The sequence below is a fragment of the Vidua macroura genome, chromosome 16, assembly GCF_024509145.1.
Source record: "Vidua macroura isolate BioBank_ID:100142 chromosome 16, ASM2450914v1, whole genome shotgun sequence".
NCBI classification, from domain to species: domain Eukaryota; kingdom Metazoa; phylum Chordata; class Aves; order Passeriformes; family Viduidae; genus Vidua; species Vidua macroura.
Genome location: NC_071586.1, coordinates 12,597,467 through 12,624,425, shown reverse-complemented (window position 1 = coordinate 12,624,425; position 26,959 = coordinate 12,597,467). Strand labels below are relative to the sequence as shown.

General features: G+C 44.2%; 1 protein-coding gene across 1 annotated transcript in view; it reads left to right on the top strand.

Moving 5' to 3' along the window:
- The first annotated feature begins 4,608 nt into the window (after positions 1-4,608).
- The window catches only part of GNA12 (G protein subunit alpha 12), a 40,654-nt gene continuing 18,303 nt past the window's right edge, over positions 4,609-26,959 (top strand). The window contains exons 1-2 of the mRNA XM_053991929.1: positions 4,609-5,073; positions 16,518-16,733. Coding sequence (XP_053847904.1) covers positions 4,753-5,073; positions 16,518-16,733 — 537 coding nt within the window. The 5' untranslated portion in view covers positions 4,609-4,752. The remainder of the gene's footprint in view (positions 5,074-16,517; positions 16,734-26,959) is intronic.

Sequence of the window (26,959 nt, the reverse complement as noted above, 5' to 3'; positions counted from 1 at the left end):
AAGAGGCAGACTCCATCTTCTTTGTAGCCACCCTTTGAATACTGGAACATGGTGATAGATAAGATGTCCTTTCAACCTTTTCTCAAGGCTGAACAAACCCCATTCTCTCAGCCCTTCCAGTGGCATTAAAAGGGACAAGGCAAATACTGAGATACAAATTCACTAATAAAAGGACTTTTCTTGAGAGATGCCAAACTACTTCAGTTTTCTTTGGCTGCACAAGTGTTAAGACTGCAAGCACTTCTAAAAATTGGGATCTCTCAGAAAGAGAATAGAACAGGGATCATAAAGTCTTGCAGATAACAACCAGCCAAGGGTTCAATACCTACAGCAAAAAAACTAATACTTTAGTACCAGAAGGTTCCCATATACTTAATGATGTTGCTAGAAAATGGTTGATCTGTTTGAACTGCTCTTGTTCATTCCTGTGCAGGAGAATGTTATTCCCTTTGCCTCTCTGCACTTTTTCATTCTGCCATGGGGACTGTGCAGAGAGAAGGCCATTGAAAAAGCCATATAAAACCTCGAGAATGCAATAAGCAGAACATGGCACTTTTAACACGACAAAACTACCGGCTTAGGTAAGGCTTGAAGTGCACATAAACTCCAGCACCTCCTCAGGCAAAGAGAGTCACAGTCTCAACAGAGAGCCAGCAAAAGGAGTTTAGATCATAAATGCTCTTCAGAACTACAGGCTTTGCTGCCTGAATGCACAATGAGCAATTCAAGGGCCCAGACATCTTCAAATCACCCAGGCTAAGCCAGGAGTGCACCTGCCCTGTGGGAGCAACAGTTCAGTATTCTGACTCAGTTTGCTCATCCAGCACGGGGTGGGTGATTTATCACTTTGGGTGATTCCATCACTGCACACCTTTCCTTGCCATCCTGTTAAGATCTTCAGTTTTGTGCCTAAACTCTGGAGTTTTGCTTGCATTTGCAGTAGCTCTGGCACTGCTGTAAAGTGCTACTAGCGCAGCAGGAGCAAATCCTCCTCGTGGCTTATTTGCTTCTCAGTTTCACAGAGCAAAATGCTCTTTGTGGCAGTGCTGGTGTCTGGTGGCACTCAGAGGATCAGTAGCCATGTCCCAGGTGTGGCAAACACCAAAGTTTTTAATGCAGGGTCCATCAGCTGCACCCTCAGCTCGAGTGGCAGCAGCTCCTTCCCCCTGGGCCTCCTGCTGTCACTCCCATCTGCAGCCAGGTCTTCATGCACAAGCAGCCCACTGCCTCCTGCAGCTGCCAGACGCCTTTCCAGCTTTCATCTGCAGATGTTCTCAGGGCCAGAGCCCCAAAAGTTTATTCCCCAGCCTTTTCCCCAAGAGCCCTCCATCTTTCTGCTCATAATTCAGTTGCTTTGTAGCAACTGGGGGGGAATGGAAATAATGCTGCCCTCATTGGCCCTTTCTTTCTATCCTCCAGTTCTCTGCTCTCTTCCATCTTTTAGTCTTTTCCCTCTCTCTATGGGAGATTAAAGAAGAAGGAATAGAAGCAGCTGCACAATCAGCAGAAAGACAAATAGGAGTTATAGGAAGAAACAGAGATGGGAAAGAGGAAAACAGAGCAGAAATACAAAAAAAAAAAAAGTAAAAAGAAAAAGTAAAAAGAAAAAGGAAAACTGAGAAGGCAAAAGAATAGAAAAATGAAGTAATTGATATTGCTTTATTTTATTCTGTATCAATATAAGTTGTTTTCATTTCAGTCTAAGCCCAAAGAAGGGAGATGAACCAGAAATCCTGAAGCATGGAGCTGGACAGGTAATAAGGAAAAGGGGAAAGGGAGTTCTCTGAGGCTGAGAACAAACCTGTCTCTCATCAGGAACACTTTCACCTCCTGCTTAGGCTCCGACAAAGCCTCTGCAGGGCTGTCAGTAGGGATTGTCACGTGTGGCTGTGAGCCCTGCCCGGCGCTGGGCACAGCACCAGCCCCGGCTGCTGCAGGAGCAAACAGAATTCTGCTCTGTGCTGCTCCGGGAGCAGCTTCCCAGGGATTCCATGGGGAACCACGGGGCTGAGGGGATGGAGGCAGGGCTGGACCTTTTCCTTTTGACACTTAGATGGGAGCTGTTGAAAGCCGCTTTCATGGATGAATGCATGGAGAATTAAAGACGTCTGGCAACTGATTTATTTGATTAGTTCATTGTATACCACAATTTCCCTCTCCCAGATGAAGCAGGTCTGTCACTGGAGTGGGATTCACAGTTACTGAACTCTCTGCCAAACCCCTCAGCACCTCAGAAGTCTGAAGAGGACCTCAAGTAGGGCACAGACAAAGCCAGAGGGGCAGGAGAAACGGCGCTCATCAGAAAACGCCGATCTGGGCACTGCACAGGTCCTGATTTCCAGGCAGTTTAACGTCTGTGGATGCCAGCGGGAGCCCTGAGTGCTCAGCTGTTGTGAAAATCAGAGAAGGGGGTTCGGGGTTGGGGTGTCTCATTCCCACCGGTGTGGCTGGGTTCTGGTGGGGCAATCATGACATCCAGTGGGAAACTCCTGAACTACAGCAGCTCCGAATGGGGGGAACGAGCTGCTCCTGAGGCTCAAACTACAGCCAAAGGGTAAGAGCATGGAAGGGAAGCTGTTCAGGAAAGCTTCTGTAGTGAATGGCTCAGCACTAAGAGTTTTGTGCTGGTCTCCTGAAATCTCCAATATCTAAATGTGGTTGGAAATGTCTCTTCTTGCCAGGGAGAAAAACACTCGCTCTTTGTTGACATCTTGCATTGTTGACATCTTGAAGGAAGAAACATACACTGAATATTTGGGGGTGACAGGGCAAAAGTACAAACAGAAACCCAAAATATACGGAGGGACAATGCATTCTCCTGGAAGAGACAAGATAAAATTTTATCTTCAAAAATGCATTCTCCTGGAAGAGCTGACATCTCAGTGGGATTAATCCTCACACAGGATTTTCACCTCCATTAAAGGTTTTCTGTATTTTTTTTTTGTTTGTTTGTTTTACATCTGTGACTCCCTGACCTTCTAAGATGTCTTGATGCCTGCAAGGAGGCTGGAGAGGAACTTTGGACAGGGTGGTGACAAGGGGGAATGGCCTTAAACTGAAGAGAGGTGGATTTAAATTGGTTATTAGGAAGAAATTGTTCCCTGTGAGGGTGGGGAGGCCCTGGCACAGGTTGCCCAGAGAAGCTGTGGCTCCTCCAGCCCTGGAAGTGTCCAAGGTCAGATTAGACGAGGCTTGGAGCAACCTGGGATAGTGGAAGGTGTCCCTGCCCATGGCAGGGAGTGAAACAAGATGAGCTTTAAGGTCCTTTCCAACCCAAACCAGCCTGGGACTCTTAGAATCCTTAATATTCTATGAAATCCCAGTCATTCTAGTTGTTTCCCTCAGTTCTCTATACTCGTGTCCCATGTTTGGAACAGGTCTGGGGAGGATAAACAATCTGAAACTTAAACTGGAATAGATGCTTATGCCGTAAAAATCCTTGGAAGCACAGACAGAAGTAATGCAGAAAGGACAAATAATCTCATAGAACTGAGGACATGTGCCTGTCTTTTCTGATTTCATTCTGCAGCCAGAAGGTCTGGGATCCCAGCCACTGCTGGGTGATCACACACCAGCTGCTTCCCAAAATGTTTTTTTCCCTCCAGTACCTGATCACGAGACCGAGGGGGATTTTCTTTCAAACGTGTACTTTGCTACTTTGGTCCCCACCTCGCCATCAGCCCGGCAATGGATTGCTGCAGCGTGTAGTGAGGAATTGCACCCGACGCCATCAGGGACTGAAGCGCCAGGGGTCACCCTGGCTGCTGGATCGGGGTGTCAGGGAGCGCCCGGATCCACCCGGGATCAGCTCCTGCGGGCAGCCGGGGCCGTGGAGACAAATCCCTGCGCGGTTCAATCTGGCCGAGTAAGGATCTACAGAGGCTGCAGTGCTACGGACCTGTGTTCCCTGATGACGTCAGCAATGGCCCGTTTCTTTACGTCACTGCATGTTCTGTGGTGAGAACAAACCCCACTGGGTTCTGACCCACGCGTTACAAACACCGCCCCGGTACCGCCGGCTCGGGACCCCAATGCCCGCCCACGCTCCGCCGCAGCGGCTCCACCTGACGTCATCCCGGGCGCGCCGTGACGTCACGTCATGTCCCGTGCTGTTGGCGTGACGTCACGCCATGGGCGGTGCGCCCGCCTTCTCCTTAAGCCGCTCAGGCACCGCCCCCGGCAGCGAGGCCACGCCCTCTCGCTGCTGATTGGTGCTCGCGCCACTGTCCCCGCCCCCTCCCGGCACTGCCCGCCCTGCCTTGCCCTGAGCCGCGTCGCCCGCTTGGTCCCGCCCCGCATGCCGGTTCCTCCAATTGGAGAAGGGATGCGTTGAGCGACAGCGCCGCCGCCCAATGAGGGAGGCGCGGGCTCCTCCCCGCGCGGGCGGCGGCGCTCAGGGCAAGGGGCCGGGGCCGCGCGTCCCCCGCCCCACGGCGGCACCGCCGCGACCCCGCGCCCAGGGCTCCGGGCGCCTCCCGCCGCCCCCGGCCCCGCGCGGCCCCCGCGGAGCGGCCGCGCCCCCTCCCCGGGCTGGGCCTGCGGGCCGCGCCCCGCCGCCCGCACCGCTCCCCCGGCCGGCCGCTCCCTCCCTCCGCCGAGCCGGAGCGAGGAATGGGCGGTCCCGGCCCGTAGCCCCCGGCTGCGGCTCCTCCTCCTCCCGATCGCGGCGTCTCGGCGGCCTCCGCCCGATGCTGGCGGAGCTCGGGGTCTCGGCGGCGGCGTTGTGAGCGCTCCGGCCGGGCCGCCGCCGCCATGTCCGGCGTGGTGCGCACCCTGAGCCGCTGCCTGCTGCCGGCCGAGGCCGCGGGCCGCGCCGGGGAGCAGCCGCGGAGGGACGGCAAGGAGCGGAGCCGCGATGCCGAGCGGGAGGCGCGGCGGCGCAGCCGGGAGATCGACGCGATGCTGGCCCGGGAGCGGCGCGCCGTGCGCCGCCTCGTCAAGATCCTGCTGCTGGGCGCCGGCGAGAGCGGCAAGTCCACCTTCCTCAAGCAGATGCGGATCATCCACGGCCGCGAGTTCGACCAGAAGGCGCTGCTGGAGTTCCGGGCCACCATCTACGAGAACATCCTCAAGGTGAGGGGCGGCGGACGGGGGTCGGAGGCCGGCGCCGGCACATCCCGCAGCGCCGGGAGCTTGGGCCGTGCCCGGAGTCGCCGTCGGAAAAGGATGGGAGAGCTCGGCCGGGGCGGCGGCTGCCTGCCCCGCCTGCCCCGCTTGCCCCGCCGCGGCTCTCGGTGCTCCCTGCTCCCGGGAAGGGGTCTCGGTGCAGGTGTTCGGGAGGGCGGGGACCTTCGTGCTGCGGGGGGCCCGGGAATGTGGGTTCCGGCGTTACCCGGCTGAAGGCTTCCGTGAAAAAGGCTCAGAGGAAATTTCCCTGCAAAAGGGGATTGAGAAAAGCTTTGTGGAAACGCAGAGGAAAGAGGATATAGGTGTGGCCTGCCTTCTGGAAAAAACATTATGAGAGCATCCTCGAAGTCGGAATTGGAGAAACTTCAAGGTCTGAAGAAATGAGGAGGAATTTCCCTGCTTTTGCAAAGTATCTCCAGTCTGTGCACCTCGAGATGGGACAAGAAAGGGGTCCTCGTACAGATATTGTGGCTGCAAGGGGTTGTTACTCAGTGCATCTTTAGAAATGGGGGAGTGTAGGCCCTCAGAGTTGGGCAGAGTGGGGTGTTATCAAAGCTGGAGCTGAAATAGAAATAACTCTGGTTTGGTGCCTTTGCAGGAAAGTTTTAGTTCGGTGTGTGTGCAAGTTTTACAGTGCTGGCAGCGTGTTTCTCTATTGACTGGAGACTGTAAAAGCTGCTGGTCTACAGACCAATATTTCCCTAACTAGGGAAAACCAGCCTTGACAAATACTGTTCTTTTCAGGAATACAAGCCTTGATGCCCTGTTCAGATAGAAGTGATCACACTTTAGAAAATACCTGAAGATACATAAAAAGCTCACTCAGCAGGAGTGTTTCTCTCTTCATCTTCATAATCTTTCCCTAAAAGAAATGCTGCTTTCCTGCCTATACTTTTCTGTAGGACCGTCACCATTCTTTTGTGGGCATGGATTTGTGAGGCTTTGTGAGATTTCATAGAAAGTTAAAGGAAAGGGAACTGTGCAAGTTAAAGATAACGAGTTACTTTTGAGTTTCCAGATTCGAGTTTAAATAGAAGCTTTATGTGCACTTAATAAGTGCACGCGTACAATGACTCTTGTTTTTAAGAATGCTGCTATTCCATAAAGGGCTTTCACTTCTGTTAATGAACAGGAAAATTGTTGTCTAATTTTCTTTTCCTTTTTTTTTGTCCATTTTCAGGCTGGAACCCATTAACTGCAAGAAAGTTGAAATTCAGAAGTTTCTCTCTAATTGTAGTTATGTGAGCAAAGAGAGTGTTATGATTTTCTTTTAATCTATATGCCTAGAAATAAGGAGTCTTATTTTAGCTCTTAATGCTTATTGTGGTCTTGTCAGTGATTTATTTTTTTGCTGCTACTAATTTCAAGTAGTAGGAGAAGCTTTTAGGGAAGCAGTTTGTGAAAATGGAAAAAATCTGAGACTCCTTCCTCTTTAAGTTGTCTTAAGCAGTAGCAGTTATGGTAAAATGATGTAATATTTTATGTATGCAGAAGGTGTAGAGCTTTCAACAGTAGAACTTGGTGTGCTTTGGAAAGGAAAGTGTCTCCTCCTTGTAGTAGGGGAAGCAGAGTCACACACTTGAAACACTTGTTTACTGGATGGCTCTGAGTAGATTTGCAGAATTCAAAGTAGAATCCTGGTCCTCAAGATAACAGCCAGGTGTTCTGATAGTTAACAGCATTTCTTGGACTATGTCAGTTGAACCTTTTCAATTCTTCTGATCCTGAAAATAAAATTTGCAAGTAGCTTTAAAGTGGGTTAATATGGTTCAGCAGATAGATTGCCCTTTTGGCCTTGCAAGTGGTGATTTGGGAGTGTTAAGGTTAGGTTAAGGGTTCTCCTTTGGGTACGTGTCAGACTCTTCCTTCCCTCACTTCTCCAGATAACACAGGTGGCTCTTGCATACAAGAATACAATTTAGACTCCCCCCGTAAGTTTTTGGGGAATGGCTTGGGAATAGTCACTATGGAAAATGCAGGCAGAAGGAGGAAGAGCAAACAAAGAAAACTAGAAGAGTTTTCTGGTGGGAAGGCAGTAGATGTTTTGTTTGTATTTTTGCTCATCAGAGAGAAACCTGATAACACCTTTATATTCTGCCATAATCATCAGGAAGAAACCAAATACCAGGACAGAATAAAGGCTTTCAAAACAGGGTGATTGTCAGTGCTTTTATTTTAGGGTAATACTCTCTTGCATTAAACTTCGTTCTGTGGATAAACATTCAGTGTTTAAAGTAAACTTATTTAGCTTCTTTGACAATGTAAATTGTCAAGTGCACGTGATTGCTGCTCCTTCTGTAACAGAGTGTTTAGACTACAGGTTCTTTTCACTTTTTCAGGAAGTTCAATGATAGGACTTGATGAAGCCAAGATCACCATGTGTTTAACTGGCAATAAAAGATCTCAGATGAATTTTTAGTACTATATGTGGACAATGTGAAGTGGAAATGATCCTATCAAATAGCATTTAAATCTGTGTGACATTGTCAAGTACAGCTGCAGCAACCTTAGCCCATTTTTCCACACAGTCCTCAGCATGGTCAGACAATGGTCCTCCTAAGCTTCTGCAACACTGAGATCTGAGTTAGAAATGCAGTGTAAATCTCTGGGATTAAATGGTCAATTTTCATTTTCCAGCCATGACTAAACTCCTCTCTGAAGGAGGAGCATTCCTACTCTTGTAACAGTGCTGGATATTTCTGAAATGCTTGTTGCAGTAGTGTTTAAGCAACTGTACAGCTTATGGAGAATGAAGAAACTGCTTCAGAGAACACAATGTGAAACCTCTCTGAAAATAACAGTGCTACGTATGAATTGACATTAGTGTCAGCTTCCACTTTATTTTGAGTTTTCACCTTCTTGCCTTTCTGATATCTTCTTAATGCTGAGTTCTTTGCTTACCCTGTTCTCTCTTGTTCTCATCTCCCATTTTGGGGAAACCCTAGTCAGAAACAAAATGCTGAAGCAAAATAAACCTATGATACAGAATTTACTTTTCCATTTAGTACAGGTGATGGTTCAGGGCCTTGCTAGCTTTTTCTGGCATTTGTGGGATGGTATTCAAATACAGGAGTTTTGCTTTGGTTTAAGGTAAATAGTCATCGGTTAACTCGGGTTTTGCTTGTTAATCGAGGCTAAGTTTCAAAGTAACTTTTTGGAACTTTTTGATGATTGAAGTGAAAAGCAGTAGTGTTAATGTTCTGGTATGAGTACACAGGCTTCAGGACTTCAGCACACCCACCTGGAAAAGGAAAGTGCACAGGACAGGGCTGTCTGGCTGCTGAGGCCTGAATTTTAAGGTGACTCCTGGCTATGCAGAGAAACTTGGAAAACTGTTGTGTACCATAAGTTTCAAATCTAAGCAGTGTGTGGTGGTGTTACCGAGTATTTTGATGCTTTTCAACTGTAACTACAGGAATTTTCTGATACCTTCCATCCAAAACAGATGGGTTGGCCTTGCTACTCTATTTGCTTTCTTTGATAAAAGTTAAAGAGCTCAGACACTCAACAGGTCACAACTCTGATGTTCCTTGTCTAAATGTTTTTTTGTTTCAAGTATGTGAATATCACGCTGCTTAAAAAAACCCAGTTTAGTTGCATAAGAAAATAATTACAGCAATCTGCAAGCACCAGAGTGGTACTTGCACCAGCTTGTTTAGGAGATTTTGATCTGAAGAGACAAAAAGTTCAGCTTTTAGAAGCCTGAAGTATAATCTGTTGAGCTCTTTTGGTAATGTTAGTTTTCCTGTTGAGAATGGAAATACCAGCTCAAGGTTTCAGTACATCCATGAGTGTTTTCTTGTTGTTTGTGGCCTGAAGTGTAATGATTTACTAGGGAATTGAAAAGCCTGGAATTGCAGAGGGAAGGACTACACAGGAAATTATGTGTGATCATTTGTGAGTGGGGAAAAAACAAGGAGAGATTCTGAACATGTAAAATCTTTGAGGAACACTCCTTTGGGACTTTTGAGTGCAGCTGCAATACACGAGGGGATACCTGAGAGCATTTCTCCTTGGTAGCAGGAATATGAGTGGCAGTTAAGCAAAATAAATGGCTTGTGCTGAAGGCAGCTTTAAGAACTTTAGACTTCTGAAATTAATACTAAACCTGGACTGTTACTGGGACTCTGTGTACCTTGAATGTACCTAAATTGTATTTGTGGTGGCTGAAGTAAGGTGGTTGTACTTCCCGTCATCAAGAAACCAACCAAGAAAACTCTTTTGCAACTTTCAGAGTTGCAGCAGGTACAGATACAAACTCTGGCATGTGGAAACAGATTATTCCTTAGTTTGTTTGGGAGCTACACTTGAAAGTGACCAAGTTACTAGTTGTAATGTAAGCGTATTTCTTCCACTGGCCCACAAACTCAGGGGGAATACACCAGGTAAACCCCAGTTACTCTTTAAATTGTCTTGACTCCACACTTCCCTGGGTTTGCATGCAAACGAGTTTGGAAACCCATTAGGAGGTGATGATGGTCACACTCCATCTGTTGCTTCAGATCCAGCTTCAGCTGTTTGAGTAGTTGGTCTCAGGACAGTGTCAATCCCCTTTCTGCTGGAATGGCTTCTTTTCAGAGGAATGACAAGGAGAGTAGAGTAACTGTGGTTAATTAGAATCTTTAAATTTAATATAGACGTGCTAAAGTTCTCTACTAGAACAGTCTTTTAATTCTGATTATCTTTGCTCTGAGCTTATTTTATTAAGAAAAAGAATATTCACTAGTTTATGTAGAAAAGACAAAAAGCCCCGATGAGTCTTGCTGATCTTGTTGTTCATTTCATCAATGGATCTCTTACTAACTTCCAGCTGGTGTATTTTCTATATATTAAATGTAAATTCTGCTTGTCCCTTTGCATTTGAGGTGTCTCTTGGCTGGGCTGGGAGACAGCAATCTCTCTTCATCATGGCAGGTACTGGAAGAGGAATAATGGTCAGTAGTAAATGATAAATATTGATAGTAGTTCCAAAATGGAGCTCACAATGCTCTTGTGATGTAGTCATTAGTATTGCAGAACATGACTTAGTCCCTGGAGACTGCAGGCACATACTTTGATGTCTTCCAGACAAAAGTTTAGTCACTGAAGTGACTAAATTTGGGAGCTTACTCTCAACTTATTCACTTGGTTATGTAGTTTTATAATTAACTTGGAAACAGTATTGGCAAAATAATTAGCAAATTGTCCTGTAAAAACTGTTTACAGGAAAACTTGGGAGCAAGCTCTAGTTTACATTGTCTGAAAAAGTAAGTTCAATGCAAATGTCAACAAGGAAAAAGCTGAAAGGAATTGGAGGCTGCAGAGTTTCCAAATGAGTTTCCACCCCTTGCATGGGATTTTTCAGCCTAGTGAAGGATGGGAGCTGGTCCCATCCTGGCGTTGAAAGCCCTGTCTGAGCACATGTGCTGGGTACTGAATCCATGAGGGCAGCCCGGCAGGGATACCTTTGGAGCTGCAGGTGCTGCATCTCCTGTATTGGAAGCATGAACTAACTGTGAACTGATATTGGTGGGATGGTCTCAGGGCAAGGAGAAAGCTGCTAATACAAGTCTGAAAGCATTAACTGGGAACTATTTGTGAGGTCCTGAACGTCATCTCTGAGGTCATCATCTCTCTACCCTGTGCCCAGTTACAAGTAAGGTTTGCAGTGAGTATTTTCCTTCTGCTGCATTTATCGTCATTTTGCTGGGTTCACTCAAAGACAAGGACTCTTTTCAGAGTTTCCAGACAAGCAGACATCACTGCTGCTCCCACTCCAGAGACTCGATGGCTAATCCAAATGTTTTTTAATATTTGTGTTCCTGTGGACTAGGTAAATGACACTTCCCCTTTGTTGCCATTTTGTATTTGTATGCTGGCCTGGAAGGTAGGTCATCTTTGCTGTTTACCCTGCTCTCACCTGGGTGGTGCTGGAATCTGTGAGTGGTGAAAGGACATGCAGAACTGGGGAGCCTTTTCGTTGTCTAACTGGGCCAACTGGTGCTGCTCCCACCCCTACCCTTGTGTGTGTCTCACCTCACAGCAAACTAATATAGCCAGTGGGAATCACATTTGTATGAATAGCCAGGTTTTTGGTGATGTTTGTCCACTGGATTGTGGGCTCAGGCAAATGACAAACCTGTGAAACACAAGAGGTTAGAACTCCACTGCCAGGAAAGATGCTCCTTTTGGTGGTACCTCGTTTTTTGGCTGTTCTGTAATGTGAAACCTTACCCTGAATGACATTGGGTTCTCTACTGCTGCTTGGCCATAATGCTCCAAGGACATAGATCAAAGAAAAACTCTGTTAATGCTTTTATGATAGTGTGCTGTAAAAATCTGATTGTCTTGCTGTTTGTAGTAGGTCACCTTCTCTGCAGTGCCCACACAGCAATTTACAAACAGTGCACATGATTATATTTTCTAACACTTGACAACTTTATTTTTTAAAATTGTGCATGTGGACCTGTGTTCCTATGGCTGCATCACCTTGTACTGTACCTCTTGCTCCAAAATGTATCTGTGGGCTGAGGTGGGAGCAATCCTGTTGGCAGTAGCTCCAATTTAGATTGGTCTCTGTGAGATGAGAGCCCCAGACTTCTGCCAGTTCTTGTCAACAAGAGTGAGGGGAAACACGCAGGAGTCTCCCTGTGCCTGCGGTGTTCCTGCTGGTTTGCAGCCGTGGGAGGAGACAGCAGTGCCTGTTAGCTGTGACCTGGAGTCCCCAGGGAGTGCTCAGCACTCCTCTCAGGACAGTAAGGTCCATAACTGATACGTAGGCGCTGGAGATTTCAGGCATTGCTGTGAGGTTGAGCAGTGTATTAATGGTAAAAGTGTAAAAAAGTACCAACTATAGTATTTCATGTGTAACAGTTACTCTGTTGTCTGTGATCTCACACCCAGTAGTAGTTCCCTAAATTTATTTTGAGAAAATGTGCTGTAGGAGACTCTTTTTTTTTTTGTATACAAACTCTGAGCACGTTTGCAAGCTCTCTCTAGATACTGAATTGTGTTTTTTGATCACTTGGCTGCTGGTGTGTGCATGGAAGAACCTGGCCTTGCCTATGAGCAAATGCTCCCCTAACCTGTTGTGCCAATTTTATGTTTGGTGTTTAACTGAGGAGTGTTCACTTGGCCTCTGAGTTGGTCCATCTGGTGAAAGGTGTGAGGTTTTAGGGATAATGAATCCTTCAAGTACTGGAGCATATGAATAATTTAAAAAGTGAGTGTTGTGTTTTATGTAGCAGTGTAACTAGAGATGTAAGATGTGCTTAAATCATGCTGCTCTTTGAATACTGCAAACATCTCTGGCTTCAGCTGACATTAGCTCATGATAACCTTTCTAATAATTCCCACAAAATCATTGAATCATTATGTAAAAATACAAGATAAACTGAATTTTTTCAAAGCTAGGATGATTTCAAAAGTAAAGGAGAAAAAATGTATTTGAGCCAGTCCTAGTAATGAGCATTTGTGTAAATGCTCATAAAACCTTCCTGCTGGTGAGTAGCAGACGTGCTCCAAACAGCTGTGCTGTGTCAGGCTGAGGAGCTCAGCCTTTGTCTGGGACATGAAAAAACAACCCACAACCAAAATCTGGTACGAGCACAAGGCAACGCGATCCTTTGGTGTGCTCTTCCAGTTATTGGCAGCCTTTGGTTTCGGAAACTCCCCGAGCCAGGATTTGCATCTGGAATGTAATCGAATCGTCCTCTCTGGACTTTGCTTCCATCTATTCTTCTTCATGAATTTTGGAGTCCATTTATGCATTTGGCCAACATCCTGTGTAAATGCATTTGGCTGGCCGGGGGTGTGTAGGTTTTGAGTTTGAACTGTTTGATAACTCATATTTCTCTAGCAAGGGGAAGGAGAAAAATAGTCTTTGTCTATTCCCTTTCTGCAAGTGCTTTGTAATTTCTTGTTTGTTATGCCTTAGCTGTCTTTTCAAATCTATGGATTTCTATACTTAGCATTTTCTTCTGTATAAGATATGGTGCTTTGTGAGGTACATCTCATCACACTCTTGGTACACCTTTTTCTTCTTCTACCCTGATTCCATTCAGGTCTTGTGCATGCCAGGGATTTATGCAGTGACTTGAATATATTAAAAATTATTAAGAAAGGAATGGAACAGAGAATTTCCTATTTTTTTCCTCCCTAGCTGATGCTTCCATTATGCTGCAGGTTTTCTATTTTCTAATGCCTGACACTAGCCTTATCTGTGAATTTTAATTCTTTCCATCTATGCTTATTCTGGGTCCTGCTTTAACTGCAACACAAAAGCTTTAAATCAGTTGAAGTGTTCAGATTATTTCCCATCTAAACTTGTTGCTTCATTTTTTTCTGTAGTCCAAATTTGAAAACAGAATGGTAATTGATGGTGTTCAGCCTCGTGAATGAAAGAGTGAATTGTCATTTACTATAGTCGCAGAAAATCAGAAAAACTGTCAGGAAAGGGGTAGGAAAAGTGTCTTGCTTGTATTTCCAGTAAGAGGAAACCTTTCCTATGGTGACTTGCTCTGCAGATTAATGAGGCAGGGATTATCAAATGCTCAGTGAGGTTGCAAAATACAGTGTTACCAGTAAGTCTGAGATGTGAGAGAAGGAGTACATAGGATCTAAATTTAGTGAGTTCTCTGTTTCTCCTCATCTTTCTGACATCTGTTTGTAGCATTTATGGAACTGTTTTGTGGAGATGGAGAGATGTTAAGTTTAGATTCTCTTTACTGGGGGTTTTGCTGAGTCACACTTCTAACTGCTAAGAGTTGGGCAGAAGAAACATTGACTATTTTGCTCATTATGTGAAGCTTTTATTCCTGATGTGTTTTAGAGACACATGTTGAAGCAGACATGTTCTGAAAATTTTGAGAGGTGCTGTGGGTGTGCACAGGACAGCATTCCTGCTAGTCTCTAGCCTATGTTTTTATTTTCTTCATGCAGTGTGTGTCTGTCAGTGCTGATGCTGGTGTCCTACTACTGAACCACTTTGTCCCAGGCTGGGCTCTACATGGGACTTGTTGGCAACATCTGTCTCTGGAACAGTCAGAGCAATGCTGATGGCACGTGCTCCCCATGGGTGACCTTACACTGGTTAATCCAATCCCACAAGGTCTGTGGGACCTAAGTTTAGTTCCTTTTTTTTTTTTTTCTCAGGGAGGGTCAAACCTGCGTTTCCAACAAGCAGCAGCCAGCAGATAAGTGACTATTCTGGGACTGGAGCAGTCTGTATGACCTTGATTGAAACTATTCTGTGGTTTTCTCCACACAAAAAATGAAACTTTCCCTAACAACAAACAGCCTCTTGAGAACCTCCGTGCCTCCAGCAAGAGCAGGGAAAGTCAGAACAACAGTGTGGGGAAATGCACTTGGCCTGAGGTCCCAGAGCTCTTTTATCCAAGCAGGAGTTGTGCAGACCTGCAGCCATTCCTTTGAGGTGCTGTGAGGTGGAGAAGGGTTAAAGCAGCCCCAGAGCTGGAGCTGGAGGGGGAGATCCTGCAGGGCCCAGGCAGGAGAAAGGTCAGAGCTGCGTGGGCTGGGAGCTCCTGCAGGGCCCAGGGCAGTGAGGGGAGGAGGTGACCCAGGGGGTTGGAAGTGGCTGGGGAGATGGTGATCACTGTCCCACACACAGTGCTGATTAACCATTTCATACACAGCAGTTCTCACTGAGCAGAGACAAACCTGGCATGAAACACCTAGAAATAACCGTGTCCTGCTGGTCTGAGCCACCACAATCCTCTGGAAAAATCTCCCAAGTTCTTAACTGGGCATAGTGGGGAGCTGACCCTGCCTTCCAGTTGCAGCCAAGATGGAAGTGTGTGCAAGGGATGGTTTGCAAAAGTGTGTGAAGCTGTGAGATGTCATGGAGGCATCTGCAGTTCAGAGACAAAGCCTTATAAGTGGTTTTTTCATGCTTCTGTTTGCTAGTGCCCTTCGAATAACCATTGAAAGACTTCTGTTAATAAAGGGATAAACTCTGCAACTAGGAATGAGAGTTGGCTTTTGGTCTGTATGACAGAGTTACTAAACAGTTATGTCTGGAATTTAAAGCATCAGTTGGTAAATATATTTGATTTTAGTCTTTTCGTGGTATTGTGGTGATACATTCTCTACTTTATGAGAAGTAACAATCAGTAGAGAATCATAAATATTTGCATTTTTGGGAAGGTGCTCTTCAGGAGCGCTGCTGGATAGTGACAGCCACGACACTTTGCTTTGAGTTGCTACTCTGACACTCCACTAAGTTGCTTCTCACTTCCCTCTCTAATCTTGGTTGCTGTTGGGAAGTTGTTGTTGTGTGGTGCTGCTAAAGGACTGGAGAGCAGAAAGGTTCAAGTGTTAATAAAACATACATGCAGTTTTGATAGCTTAAAGTGTGCAAAGAAAGAGATCAGTCCAGTAATGTGGAGGCTCTTGTGAGTAGCTGTGGAAACAGAACTTCTCTTTTGGAGATTTTTTTATTTTTGTATCTCTAGAACCAAAGATCAACATAATGAGGAAATTAATCCAGTATAACCTAGAGATTTTACTTGTGAGTTCGATGGTACTTGAGATGCTGAGTCACCATTAGCAGATCGATCCATCACTAAAATGGGGCTCACTATTGAGAAATAAATATTGGCCACTGGAAGCTATTTACTGCAGGTGAAGTTAGAGTCAAGACTGAAGTATCAAATTTCTTTAACCTCATGTGTTTGGTTTGCTGCCATGAATATGAACTTAGGTTTCCATAAAAACTGAAAAATGTGAAAAGAACCAGCTCAGTAATCCTGAATTTGAGACCTAGACTGCTTTGCTTCTAGATTTCTTTTCCAGTATTAGAGTAGCAAAGCCACATTGCTTAGCAAATGTGTGGCAAGTTCAAAAAGTAAGCTGATTCCCAGGGAAAACTGGATCTGCTTTCCTGAGCCTGGTAGCTTGGAATCTATGCAATGTCTTCAGTCCTGTCATGCTCTTCTGACCTCCCTAATGCTTGAGAAAGCTGGGATGTCCTTTTTGTCCAAATGCAAAGAAAAAGATGGAAGAATGTGGTTTCAGGCGTGGTGTTACTTTTAAAACTACAGCTATGATGATCACACGTTAGTTCCCAGACACTTTTCTTAATTCCCAGACACTTCTCATACTCTCACTGATGTTTACTTTCATTATCTGTTGGTAGCACTGCTTGTTGCCATTAGCTGTTGCCGCTAATACTTTTTCCACCTGGGGAAATATTTTGTGGCTAAATTGCTTACAGAAGCAGGCTCTATCTTACTTCTGTTGGAGATGTTGCAATAAACAATGGTTTTGACTCTCTCCTGAGTTCAGTCTCACCAGAACAGTGTCAAAAAAATAATCTTCAAGTACCTTCAAGTCCGTGTTCTTTTGCACTTTAATCTTTATTCACTGACTTTCTTCTGTGAATCATTCTTTAGGGCTGCAGGGTTCTGGTTGACGCACGGGACAAGCTGGGGATCCCTTGGCAGTACACAGAGAATGAGAAGCATGGGATGTTCCTGATGGCCTTTGAGAACAAAGCTGGGATGCCCATCGAGCCTGCCACCTTCCAGCTCTACGTGCCCGCCCTGGGCGCGCTCTGGAGGGACTCGGGAATCAAGGAAGCCTTCAGCCGCCGGAGCGAGTACCAGCTGGTGAGTACATCCATCTCCTCGGTGGGAGGAGAAAAGCACTGCGGTATAAATCTCTCTTCAGCTCAAACACAGCTTGCTACGTGCAAGATGGAGCCACCCTGTTAGCTGTTCGTAGGAGTGCTGTAAATCTGAGCACTTCAGCAGCAGAAACAAGTGGTAATTGGAGCCAAACTTGAAAAACTACATGGCAGTAAGAGGGAGTGGAAAAGTGCACATGACTGGATAAACTGGAAGAGCAAGAGGAACCAAAAAAGGCAGGAATTGGTTGAACTAAAAATATTTTAGCAGCTCAGTAGGTCTGTTCATAGTAGGTCACTGATGAAGGCACACTTAATTTGTAACTTTCCAGTCCTGCCAGCTTGCACTATATTGATACTGGCAAACTCTTCCTGCATGCAGCTCTTTTGAAGTGAATGCAACACCCATTCAGGCTGCTGCTCCCTGACTGTTTCTTTTCATCCTGACGTCTGCAACTGAAACTTGGATAAGCAACTGAAAGATGACAGTGAGCATAAAAATGTGCTCTCTTCCCTGCTTTCTTGTTATTAGGTCTTCATGCTCTTGTGCCAAAATAGCTGCACTTCTGGTATGGGATATGTTTCTGACAGCTGTTCATAATCCACTCCTTTTTCTTCATATGTACAAGATGGAGAGGATTTTTTTTCCTTTTCTTTTTCTTCTCCGTTCTGTGGAGCAAGGTCCTGATCCAGACAACCTGGTACCACAATTGCTATGTTATTGTTGAATTAGAGGGATTAAAGGACAGAAACAGGGCTTTGTATATTCTCCTTTAGATTCTTTTACAAAGGAAGTCGATACAGCTGAAGGAAAAGGAGGACTAGAGAAATTGGACAGTGAAATTCTGATTATTCCCTCATGCTGCTTCTCTGTGTGGGTTCTCTAGTGTCTGGTACTGTAGTTAAACTCATGCTGCAGCCCTTAGGTACTCATCTGTCTCCACTAATAAGATGCCTGCTTGAGTCATGTTGTTGCATATCTTTGAAATCTGTCTCTGAAGTATCATGAGACTGCCAAATAGGTAAAGAATAAATGAAATGGTGAAGCAAAGCTGTCACAGGATGATTGGATAAACCTCACTTCCTTAGGCTAAAAATGAAACAATTTCCATGTTACAGCACTGGGGGTGGGGGGAAGGATGTGCAGGGGGAGAGAGGATGGATTAATTGTTCTATTATTCCTAGCATCTGTAGACACAGGCTTTGCTGTTCTAAGCACTGTTCAAATGTGGAATAAAAAGATGGCTCATGCCACAGGGAACTTGAATTTGCCATGAAACAACTGCTAAGAGAATCCAGTATAGTAAGCAATACTTGCATCAGCAGCCTGGTAAGATTGTTTGTTTGTTTCCCTGGGAAATGCTATGGTCAAGCATGGATTTTGTTTGTAGAACGGAGATTCAGATGGGGATCATGTGGGAGGTTCATTCCTGTACTGGTTAGCAATAAAGTAGTATCAAACTGGGGGTTGAAAAAAGTCCCATTTGTTGAATAAATGGCATTCCAAATGTAGTAGGCCTACCTCTGCCTTCCCTGGCTTAGAGGATTAAACAGGAAATACCAAAAAAATAAAAAAGCCCCACAGAAACAAAGCAGAGAGGCATGCAAGTGATCATTTGATATGCTGTCATCTTCAACATCCTGCTGCAGTTCCACTGTGCATCCTTTTGGATGCCATTGGTGTCACCTGGGTGGTGTTACTGGGGCACCTGGAACTGCTGCAGGCACCAGGGCTGTTCCCCTGCCAATACTGCAGCCACGTGTGCCACAAAAACTCTGTAACTCCATCCCAGTCCTGTGGCACTGACAACAAGAAAATCTGGATGCTGTTCTTTTGTTGTGCAGGCTGCATCACCAGGGGATCAGAAAGTCCCTCACTTGTAACTAAGAAAAAGCACTTGGCTGCATAAAAGGATTTAAATGTTGCTTCTGAATTAAACAAATTATTAACACCTTAATACTTTGAACAAGTTTCCATATCTTGCTTCTTAGTTCAGCAGAAGTCTGATTCCCTCAGTATATGGGAATAAGCAACTGTAAAATTCCTTTAAAAAAATTAAAAGTAAATAATGTTTTAAAGAAAGAGGTGGTTTAAGGAGATGCCTAATTTGTAATTGCATATGATATGTGTAAACCCATACCTTCATTTAGTTTAAACCCTCGCTGGATATAGACTTGTGTAAATAAATAGAAGCCAGATATAGTGGACTCTGAGAAAATAAATCTTTTCTGAACCGATTTTAACTCAGGCTAAAGAAAACCTCTGCATCAGCACTCTCTTTCTTCCCTAGTATAAGCGAGCTATTAAATGGAATATGCTTGGTTTAAACTGAATTTATTATCTTTAAAATAGTTCTTAAATCATCACCAAAATTTTGCAGCTTTACATTACTGTGTCTTTCTGAATGTGCCTTGACACTGTTTGAAAAAACAACCCCACTCAGCACTGGCATTTTCTTCACCCCCGTCTTGCAGTCAAGACTGAACACCAGCTTTTTTTTAAATCATTGTTGTTATTTTGGCTTCAGAGCTGTAGGATTATTGGTCTGCTGGTGAATGCTCTGTTTCTCCAGGAAGCTGTGGGGCTGTTAAAAAGCAAAGCATGTTGGTTGGTTGACTAGAGCTGAAAATTGCAGTGCAGGTGCCTTCCTATGGTCTGTAATGCCCCGCTCAGTGACTGACTCAGCAGTAACAAACTTGTTGAAAGAAAACAGCTCTGACCATAACCCTGTGCAATCTAAAAGCTGCTTCTCTGGCACTGCAGAAGCTGCCTCTGGGCATTTGAGTGTTTTCTGCTTCATACTCAGTGCCTCCAAGTGCTGGTTGTAAATCCCTGTCTGGGTCTTTGAGCATTTCAGAAGTGAGTGGGTGGATTCTACAATAGCAGGCTGCTTTTTTTTTTTTTTTTTTTTTTTTTTTTGCCTTTGTCTTCCCAGCCTGTCTTAAAGCAGACGAACCAATTTTGCTTTCTTTTTACAAACATCAGCCTCTCTCTCTTCCCCTACCCCAGCCAGTCCCCACCAACCCAAGTTCCTCTGTTCCTTGTATGGGAGCCAAGTAGTTTGGGGACAAAAGCTCCATTGTATGTTTGCTTCCATTGTCACGTCTGTCCTCGTTTTTTTAACTACTGGAATAGGAATTCCTTTGTAATCAGAATGGGATTCTTCTCGCTTCTCCCCTGCCCTCATTATCCCCACCCCATTTTCTGTCTGTGTGTTAGAAAGGAATACATTGGTCACGAGTCTCCAGCTGTCCTGGGATATTTGTTCCTTGGAGGGTGCCCGTGGTAGTTTGGGCAAGGGCTGCAAATCCCCCAATATCAGCAGAGGGAGACAAATCCCCCTGGGAATGTTCCTGGAGAGCAGCAGTGGGATTTCCTGCAGGGTTTGGCTGCAGGGGTGGGAGCTGCTGCAGTTTGAGCCTAATGAGAGGTGCTTGGGTGTATTTGGGAGTTTGGGTGCGTGTGTCTGCAGGCTCTTTTTCACCCATTAGTGCCATTTCCTTTTATGCTATAAACCATGGAGACCAAGGCCAAGATAGGAATTGCTTTGGTCATGTGGTTTCTGTTTTGGTTTGTGGTTCGGGGTTTTTTTGGTTTTTTCCATTCTCTCAGGTCTTTACTGTGAGAATGTGAGAAGCCATTCACTTCTCTTTAATTAAAGAGTCCAGAACAAAAAGTCTGACACAAGGTTAGATACTCTTGAGTTCTTGCAGCTTGGCATGCTTGATGTCATTGTGGGTAAAGATGGGGCAAATAGGACTTGTCAGAGAATAAAAATTATTTTGTCACAGGCAGAACAGATGGATAGTGATGAGCAGATCTGCCAAGACCATCATGTGTTTTTATCAGTTCTTAGAGCAAAATTGATATTGTTGTTATAGAACATATGTTCATGATCCATCACCAGAATATCAATTGAAATTGTCGTTATTGATGTATTAATATTATTACTGATGTTTCCTGCACTGTTAAAAGACTTTCTGGTGTTTTAATAGCTCTTTTTTTAATGAAAAAATAAATGTCAGCATTAATGGGAAGTTGTGGTTCCTGAGAGGGAAGTAAGGCTCTTGCAAATATAGACAAAAACCTTAGTACTGTGTCCATAGCTATTTTTAGATGTGTGCACAGGGAATTGTATGGAACGCTTCCATTAATACTTCAAATACTGAGAGCCTCTGAAGCCTTGGTTGTGGGAAGACTCTGGAAAATGTTTTAAAAACCCTTTCTTTTGTATTCATTCACCATTCTCTGGGTGAGAGGTGAGGGGGAATTGGGGGATATTTGCAATAGCACATGGGTCACCCTTCTGAGAATTAACTAGGGGTTTGTTGTTTTTCTTTTAAGCAGCCCCTGGAATTGGTTAAATTCTGCCTGCCAGGACAGGCAGTGTGCTGGAACACTGCAGAGGGAGCAGCCTGCTCCTTGGGGTGGGAGAGCTTCATTGCTGCATTCTCCCCAAGCAAGGAGCTGATGGCTTCACAGCCTCACAGGCAGTCAGCTGTGTGTTCTGGCCAGTGTGCAGGGGAGGCACCAGTTATTCACACTAATTCTCAGTTCAGGGTAGACAAACTGGGGCTTAAATGTCTTTATTTTTGTACAGAAATGCTCAGTACAGCAGTGATGTAATGAGGAGCTGGGCTGTACATCAGCTCCTGTGGCACTGGGAGATTTTGTGGCAGCAATTTGGCTGAAGCCAAGTGAATTGAGAGATGGGGCAGCAGAAAACAGACTTAATGTGAGAAGTAGGTGACTTTTGAAGTGACATGTTCAATGAAATCTGCAGCAATGGGCTGGATTTTGTCAGAATTCTTCAGTGCACTTGAACAGAGATTTCCCAAATCCTGAAGCACAAAGTTTCCAACTGATTGTTTCTCTTTAAGATGCAATGGCAGAGTAGAGCCAGCCCTAAAAGCATGTTTCTAGGCAGTTTGCTCTCTCAGCACATATGGCAGAGCCCTGAAATGCAGGGATACTTGTGCCTGGCATCGCTGTAAATCACTTTGCACTTGAGGAAATACCGAGTGTCAAATCCAGCCCAGCTTATACAATTGGCTGTAACACAAAAATGAGCTCTTCTCTTTGCAAACTACTGTTTGAATATGAGCTTACACAAGAGACTGTGAATGTTGCCTATTCTGCAAGGATGATTTTTTTTTTTCCAGAGCTGTGAAACTCTCATATTTCATCAGTGAAATCCATTGAGGCTTGACCAATGCTGGTGAGATGTACAAAGGCAATAACCACACTGTTCAAAGTGCCAGCCTGGGAAATCTTGTTACCATTTAATGCATGTAATTGGGACTAGGCAGCAACTCTGCCAAATTACTTTTGAGTTCTGCATGGGTATTTCCTAGCTTGCAGAACTCCTGTGAAACTAAATTATTTCTGGGAAGTTACATGGTTTTTTGTTTTCTTTTCTATATCTGGATGGGACATACCACTCTAACCCACAAAATTTTTTACAAAACAAGGGATTGACAGTAGAGCTACAAAGCAGAAATTCATGTTTGCTGTTGCTGAGCCTTAATTTTTTTTTATTTGCACACTATTAGTGCTGAAAGTCAAGTGCATCTGTATCTAACAATATTATATTCTTTCTTTCTTTCTTTTTGAAGCTAATTGTGAAGCTGTGGATGGTAAATTGGCTTGTCTGAATCACAGCTAGTACATGCAAGGAATGATAATGCTGTAATTTATATATAAAACACAGTAATAGTCAATGATAATCTAGTTTTGTTATGTTAGAATTCTGAAAGAGTGGCCTTACCTGACAGAAGATGTCATATTAACCCAAAAGATCACTGATTTGCAGACTTTACCAAAAGATCACTGACTTGCAGACTTTACCAAAAGATCACTGACTTGCAGACTTTACCAAAAGATCACTGACTTGCTCTGGACTCTTATGGAAGGGAGAGTTATGAAGATGTTTCTTAGTTAAATATCTGAGCAAGGTTTTGAGCCAGTGTCACAGCAATTAAGTGCCAGAGATACAGATTTAAGTTCTTAGTTCTAACTCTGTTTCCAATCCCAAGACCTCCAAAGTTTCTGGTCAGGTTATGGAGTCTGACTCATCTTTGTACAGCAGGGGAAGTTAATTGCTTGTTTAAGTGTAATACTGCAAAGCGTGGTGGCTGCTCTGCAGCAGGAAGGATTAGCAGCTGGAGTCCCTGGCTTCTAATCCTGTCTCTATGACCAAATAGGAAAATTTTTTTCAGAGCAAGGTCTCAAGTAAGAACCCTCAAACAGAAGTGATATTTTGTTAAAGGAGGTGGAAGTTCATGAGCTATAGTTTAGGTTTTATTAAAAATTGAGAGATAGCAAAGCAAAATGCAACTGGAAACCTTCACACAAAATCCTGTGGGTACTGGCTAAGGCTGTAAAGCTTGCCAGCTTGCATCTGCAGAAGTTCAATCCTCAGTCTTAAATTTGCAATATTCTAAAAATGAATGTTTAAATGAGATATGTTAATGGGCCTGCTGCCACCAGAGAGCTCCTGGTGCAGTGCAGGGTTTGGCTGTGCCAGTTTGTCTTGACAGTCAGGGATTCAGCCCGAGGACTGAGCTGGAGCAGGAGGCAGAGTTGGAGATGTTGGCTGTCACCCACAGCAAGGAATGCTCCACTTGGTGCTCTCAGTTTTGCTTTAAGTGCCATTGAACAAGAGGTGAGAAGAACTTGCATTTAAAGAAGGCTGGATTCACAGCCATTTGGGGAATCACTGCAAATCATTTTGAATTCTAGCAAAATCTGCTCTTGCAAAATCTTTTCTCAGTGACAAGAGCTGTTCTGTGAGGCAGAACCAACCTAAGAAAGTTGTGATGGGTAAAACAGTTATTAGCCATTCTTAAATACTTTCTGCTATTGGAGAGAAATAAGAAGAACCAGAAAGGTCATGAATTATGACTTTTTTAGAGCACTGCAAGTGGAAAAGTCTTGGAGAACAGCAGTTTGTGACTGTACCTACCTGAAACCTCAACCAAGCATTGAGTGCTGAATGCTCAGTGGGAAAATAGAAGGATTCTTGCCATGAATTTCTCCTGACCTTAGGTTATGACAAAGTGCAACAGCTGGGTGAAATGTGGCCTGCATGGAATTGGGAGGATAAGTTGGAAAGTAATGAGCAGATCATACATAATAAATAAGTGGATAACAAGAAATTGATATGCCTACCATATGGGAGCTGAGATGGATCTGAATAAAAAGAGCTGTGCTACTGGCTGTCCTGCTATTCTGTATAGTGAATTCCCAGCACTCAACATTTTTTTAATTTTTACATTATTTAAAGATCAAAAGCTTTGGGTAAAATCACCTCCAAAGTCTGTAAGATGTGCAGTTAATGCACTTCATTAATGCTCTGCTCTCTATGGGTACCAAAAGACTGAAATTCAGACTTAGTGTGGACCTTCCTGTAGGAGCTTTTTGCTACTGGCCCTTGGAAGCCAGTACATCTTGACTGTGGTTTTGGGGTGGTTAAGAGAAATGAGAGAAACAACTTCATATTTACACCTCCCATGGTGAAAATTCATTGCAAGCATTTGCCTCTTGCCTAATGATTGACATTTTCCTGGTTGAAAGATTTCTTTTTCCTTATGTGTATTTTACTAAGTACAGACAATTTTTTTGTCTTTACCTCTTAGTAATTGAGCCCCTTAGAGAACTGTCTGGGTGTCCCAAAAGGTTTTTACTCATCCTTACCTCTCTGTGTGCACATGGGAGTGTTTATTGTTTGCTGTCTTACCTTCAACAACAACACTGAAACACTAAATCTAATGTTCTTAGGCTGGAAAAGCCCTTTTAGCTCCCAGCTCTTGAGAATAAATGCCACCTTGGTTCTAGAAAGAAGCTTTAATTTTATTATGCATAAAATAATTAGAAAAAATACTCTGTATGTTTGTCTTTGCAGAATTGTTGTTCTAAGCCCTAATTAGTGCTACTCTAAATCTTGCAGGACTGTATTGAATATGAGGATTTGTTCAGAGCAAGTACAGCTGTAATTAATCTTTGCATTCCCGTCAAGAAATGCTGGCACATGCTGTGAGAAACAAGGAAGGAAACTTTCAGTTCAGGCTGTCTGAGCCAGTACCCAACTGCAGCTACAAACCACTGGGGTAATCTCTTTATCCCTTTCTAGTGTGCAGGAAAGGTCTGGGCAGAGACAAATCCAGCCCAGTGAGCAGCCTTTAGCTTTGATTATGCTGTTTAATTTCATACTCAGAAAGTTTCTAATGGACCTCAATCATTCAGGAGACTTCAAAATTGGCAACTATTATCACCTTAGAGATTCCCAGTCGTGAAAATGTATTCCAGAAATCTGGGAAGTTAGGCACATTTAAAGGTGCACCCTTTGAATGACAGAGGGAGTCTAATGAAGAGTTCCTTCTGAAATTTGGAGAGCTCACATATTCAGTAATGAGCATCTGCATAGGTTAAAGTCATGGTAGCACAAGGGAAGCTTTTGAGTTGCTACAAAAGTTCTTCATTATGCAGAGACATATATGTTAATGTTTTTCTGCCTAAAAACAAAGAATACTGTTTCTAGTGGAAGGGCTCCACTTGTCAGACTGGTTTCATCCATTCAGTCTCAAAGATACAATTGAAAAGGAGACATTTATATTTTTGTTCCCATGATACTGGAGTTCAGAGTTCTTGATGAATGAAAGCTACATGCACTACTTGAAGATGCAGCAAGGACTGGCTTAGCTGTGTGAAGGGAAAGAGAGAGCTCCTGCTACTTGCTGTGTGCTGTATTAGCAGTTTTCTGACCCTGTGGTTGGTTTCAGGAAACTGGGGGAAAACACAGGCACTGCCCAAGAAGAGGTGACTGGTTTTGTTAAGCCTGTCTCCCTGACATGGCTCTCTCTGCTCAGAGCAGCAGTGCTGACAGTGCACTTCAGAAAGTTCCAGTTTTACAAGTCAGCCTTTTGTACCTCATTTATATGTTCTTTGTAGTGATTCAGCTTTCTTCTCATTCAGCTTTTTCTTGGTACCAAACCTTGGGCTTTTCACGTAGAACTGGGACAGAAAGCAAGGGTGTTTTCAGTGCCTTTAAAAATGTTCTAAAAGGTTCCCTTAAAAAAAAACTGTAAGAGGTTAAGGCTTGGATTTTTCAAAGGGGCCACTGAATTTAATAGGATAAAGGGGTAATGAATGCTTTCAGGCTTTCCTGAATATCCTAGTTTATTGTAAGCTATGTAGGATCAAGAACAAGTAACATGAACAGATGAACAAATAAGCAAAACATTAAAAACTAGGTCTGTTTTTATGAGAGAGTCTTATTGGCATATCTTCTGTATTTTTATACTTAGCAGATATTTGAAGTTGTTCTTTACTTATCACAGTGAGAGTGAATTATGTTTAATGAGCCCGTGTTCTTGAGAAAATGGGACCTGACAGAAAGCTGCAAAGGAAAATGCAGGTAGGATGGTTAGGCAGCAGTAACCTGCTCAGGTGGTGATGTTGTACCCTTGCTACCTATCCAAATCCTGACCTTTTTGCAATGACTTCTCAAAAAGATTGTAATGTCTTTAAGCTACTTTTCTTGTGTTTTTCCCCCTGCTCCTGTTGTCCCCCAAACAAGCCTGGTTTGCCTTAAAACATGGAAAGTTTCACTGAATGCAAACCACTCTTGGCTTCAGCTTACCTTGGGCTGTAGCTCTGGACAGAGTAATGCCAGTGGCAATAGGAAATGGTGGTTTGGGGAGCTGTGCTTTGCACTGAGCTCTTGTTTATGCTGGGTGGGTTTTTTGGAAGCTGCTCTTGGAGAAGGGACAGATGCAGCCTGGGGGTGGCTGAGCACGCTGTGCTGCTGGGGAAGGAACAAGCCATGGGCATCACAAGTGGGCACAAACTGCCTTAACCTGCTGCTTGCCGAGGAGTGATGACAGTGTCTTTATCTCACTGATCCTTCTCCCAAGCAATGGTTCCTTTCCTGATGCCAAAATAAGATTCTGTACCTCAAAGAGTAGTTTTTTCAGTGTTTGTGTTCCAAGTTACTGGAGTATCTGAAGTGTTCACAGACTGTACAAATCCAGGCTCTGTTTCACAGGTATTGAGTGTGGAGGAGGAAGAGGAGGTGAGCAGAGGAAGGGAGGAAACAGTTTGACTTTTGACTTCTGGGCTTATGTGCAGTGGTAGCTGTGCAACAGGGGAGGGTTTCATAGATCAGATGACTTAAGATGCACCTGAATGTGATGCTGTTATATCTCAGT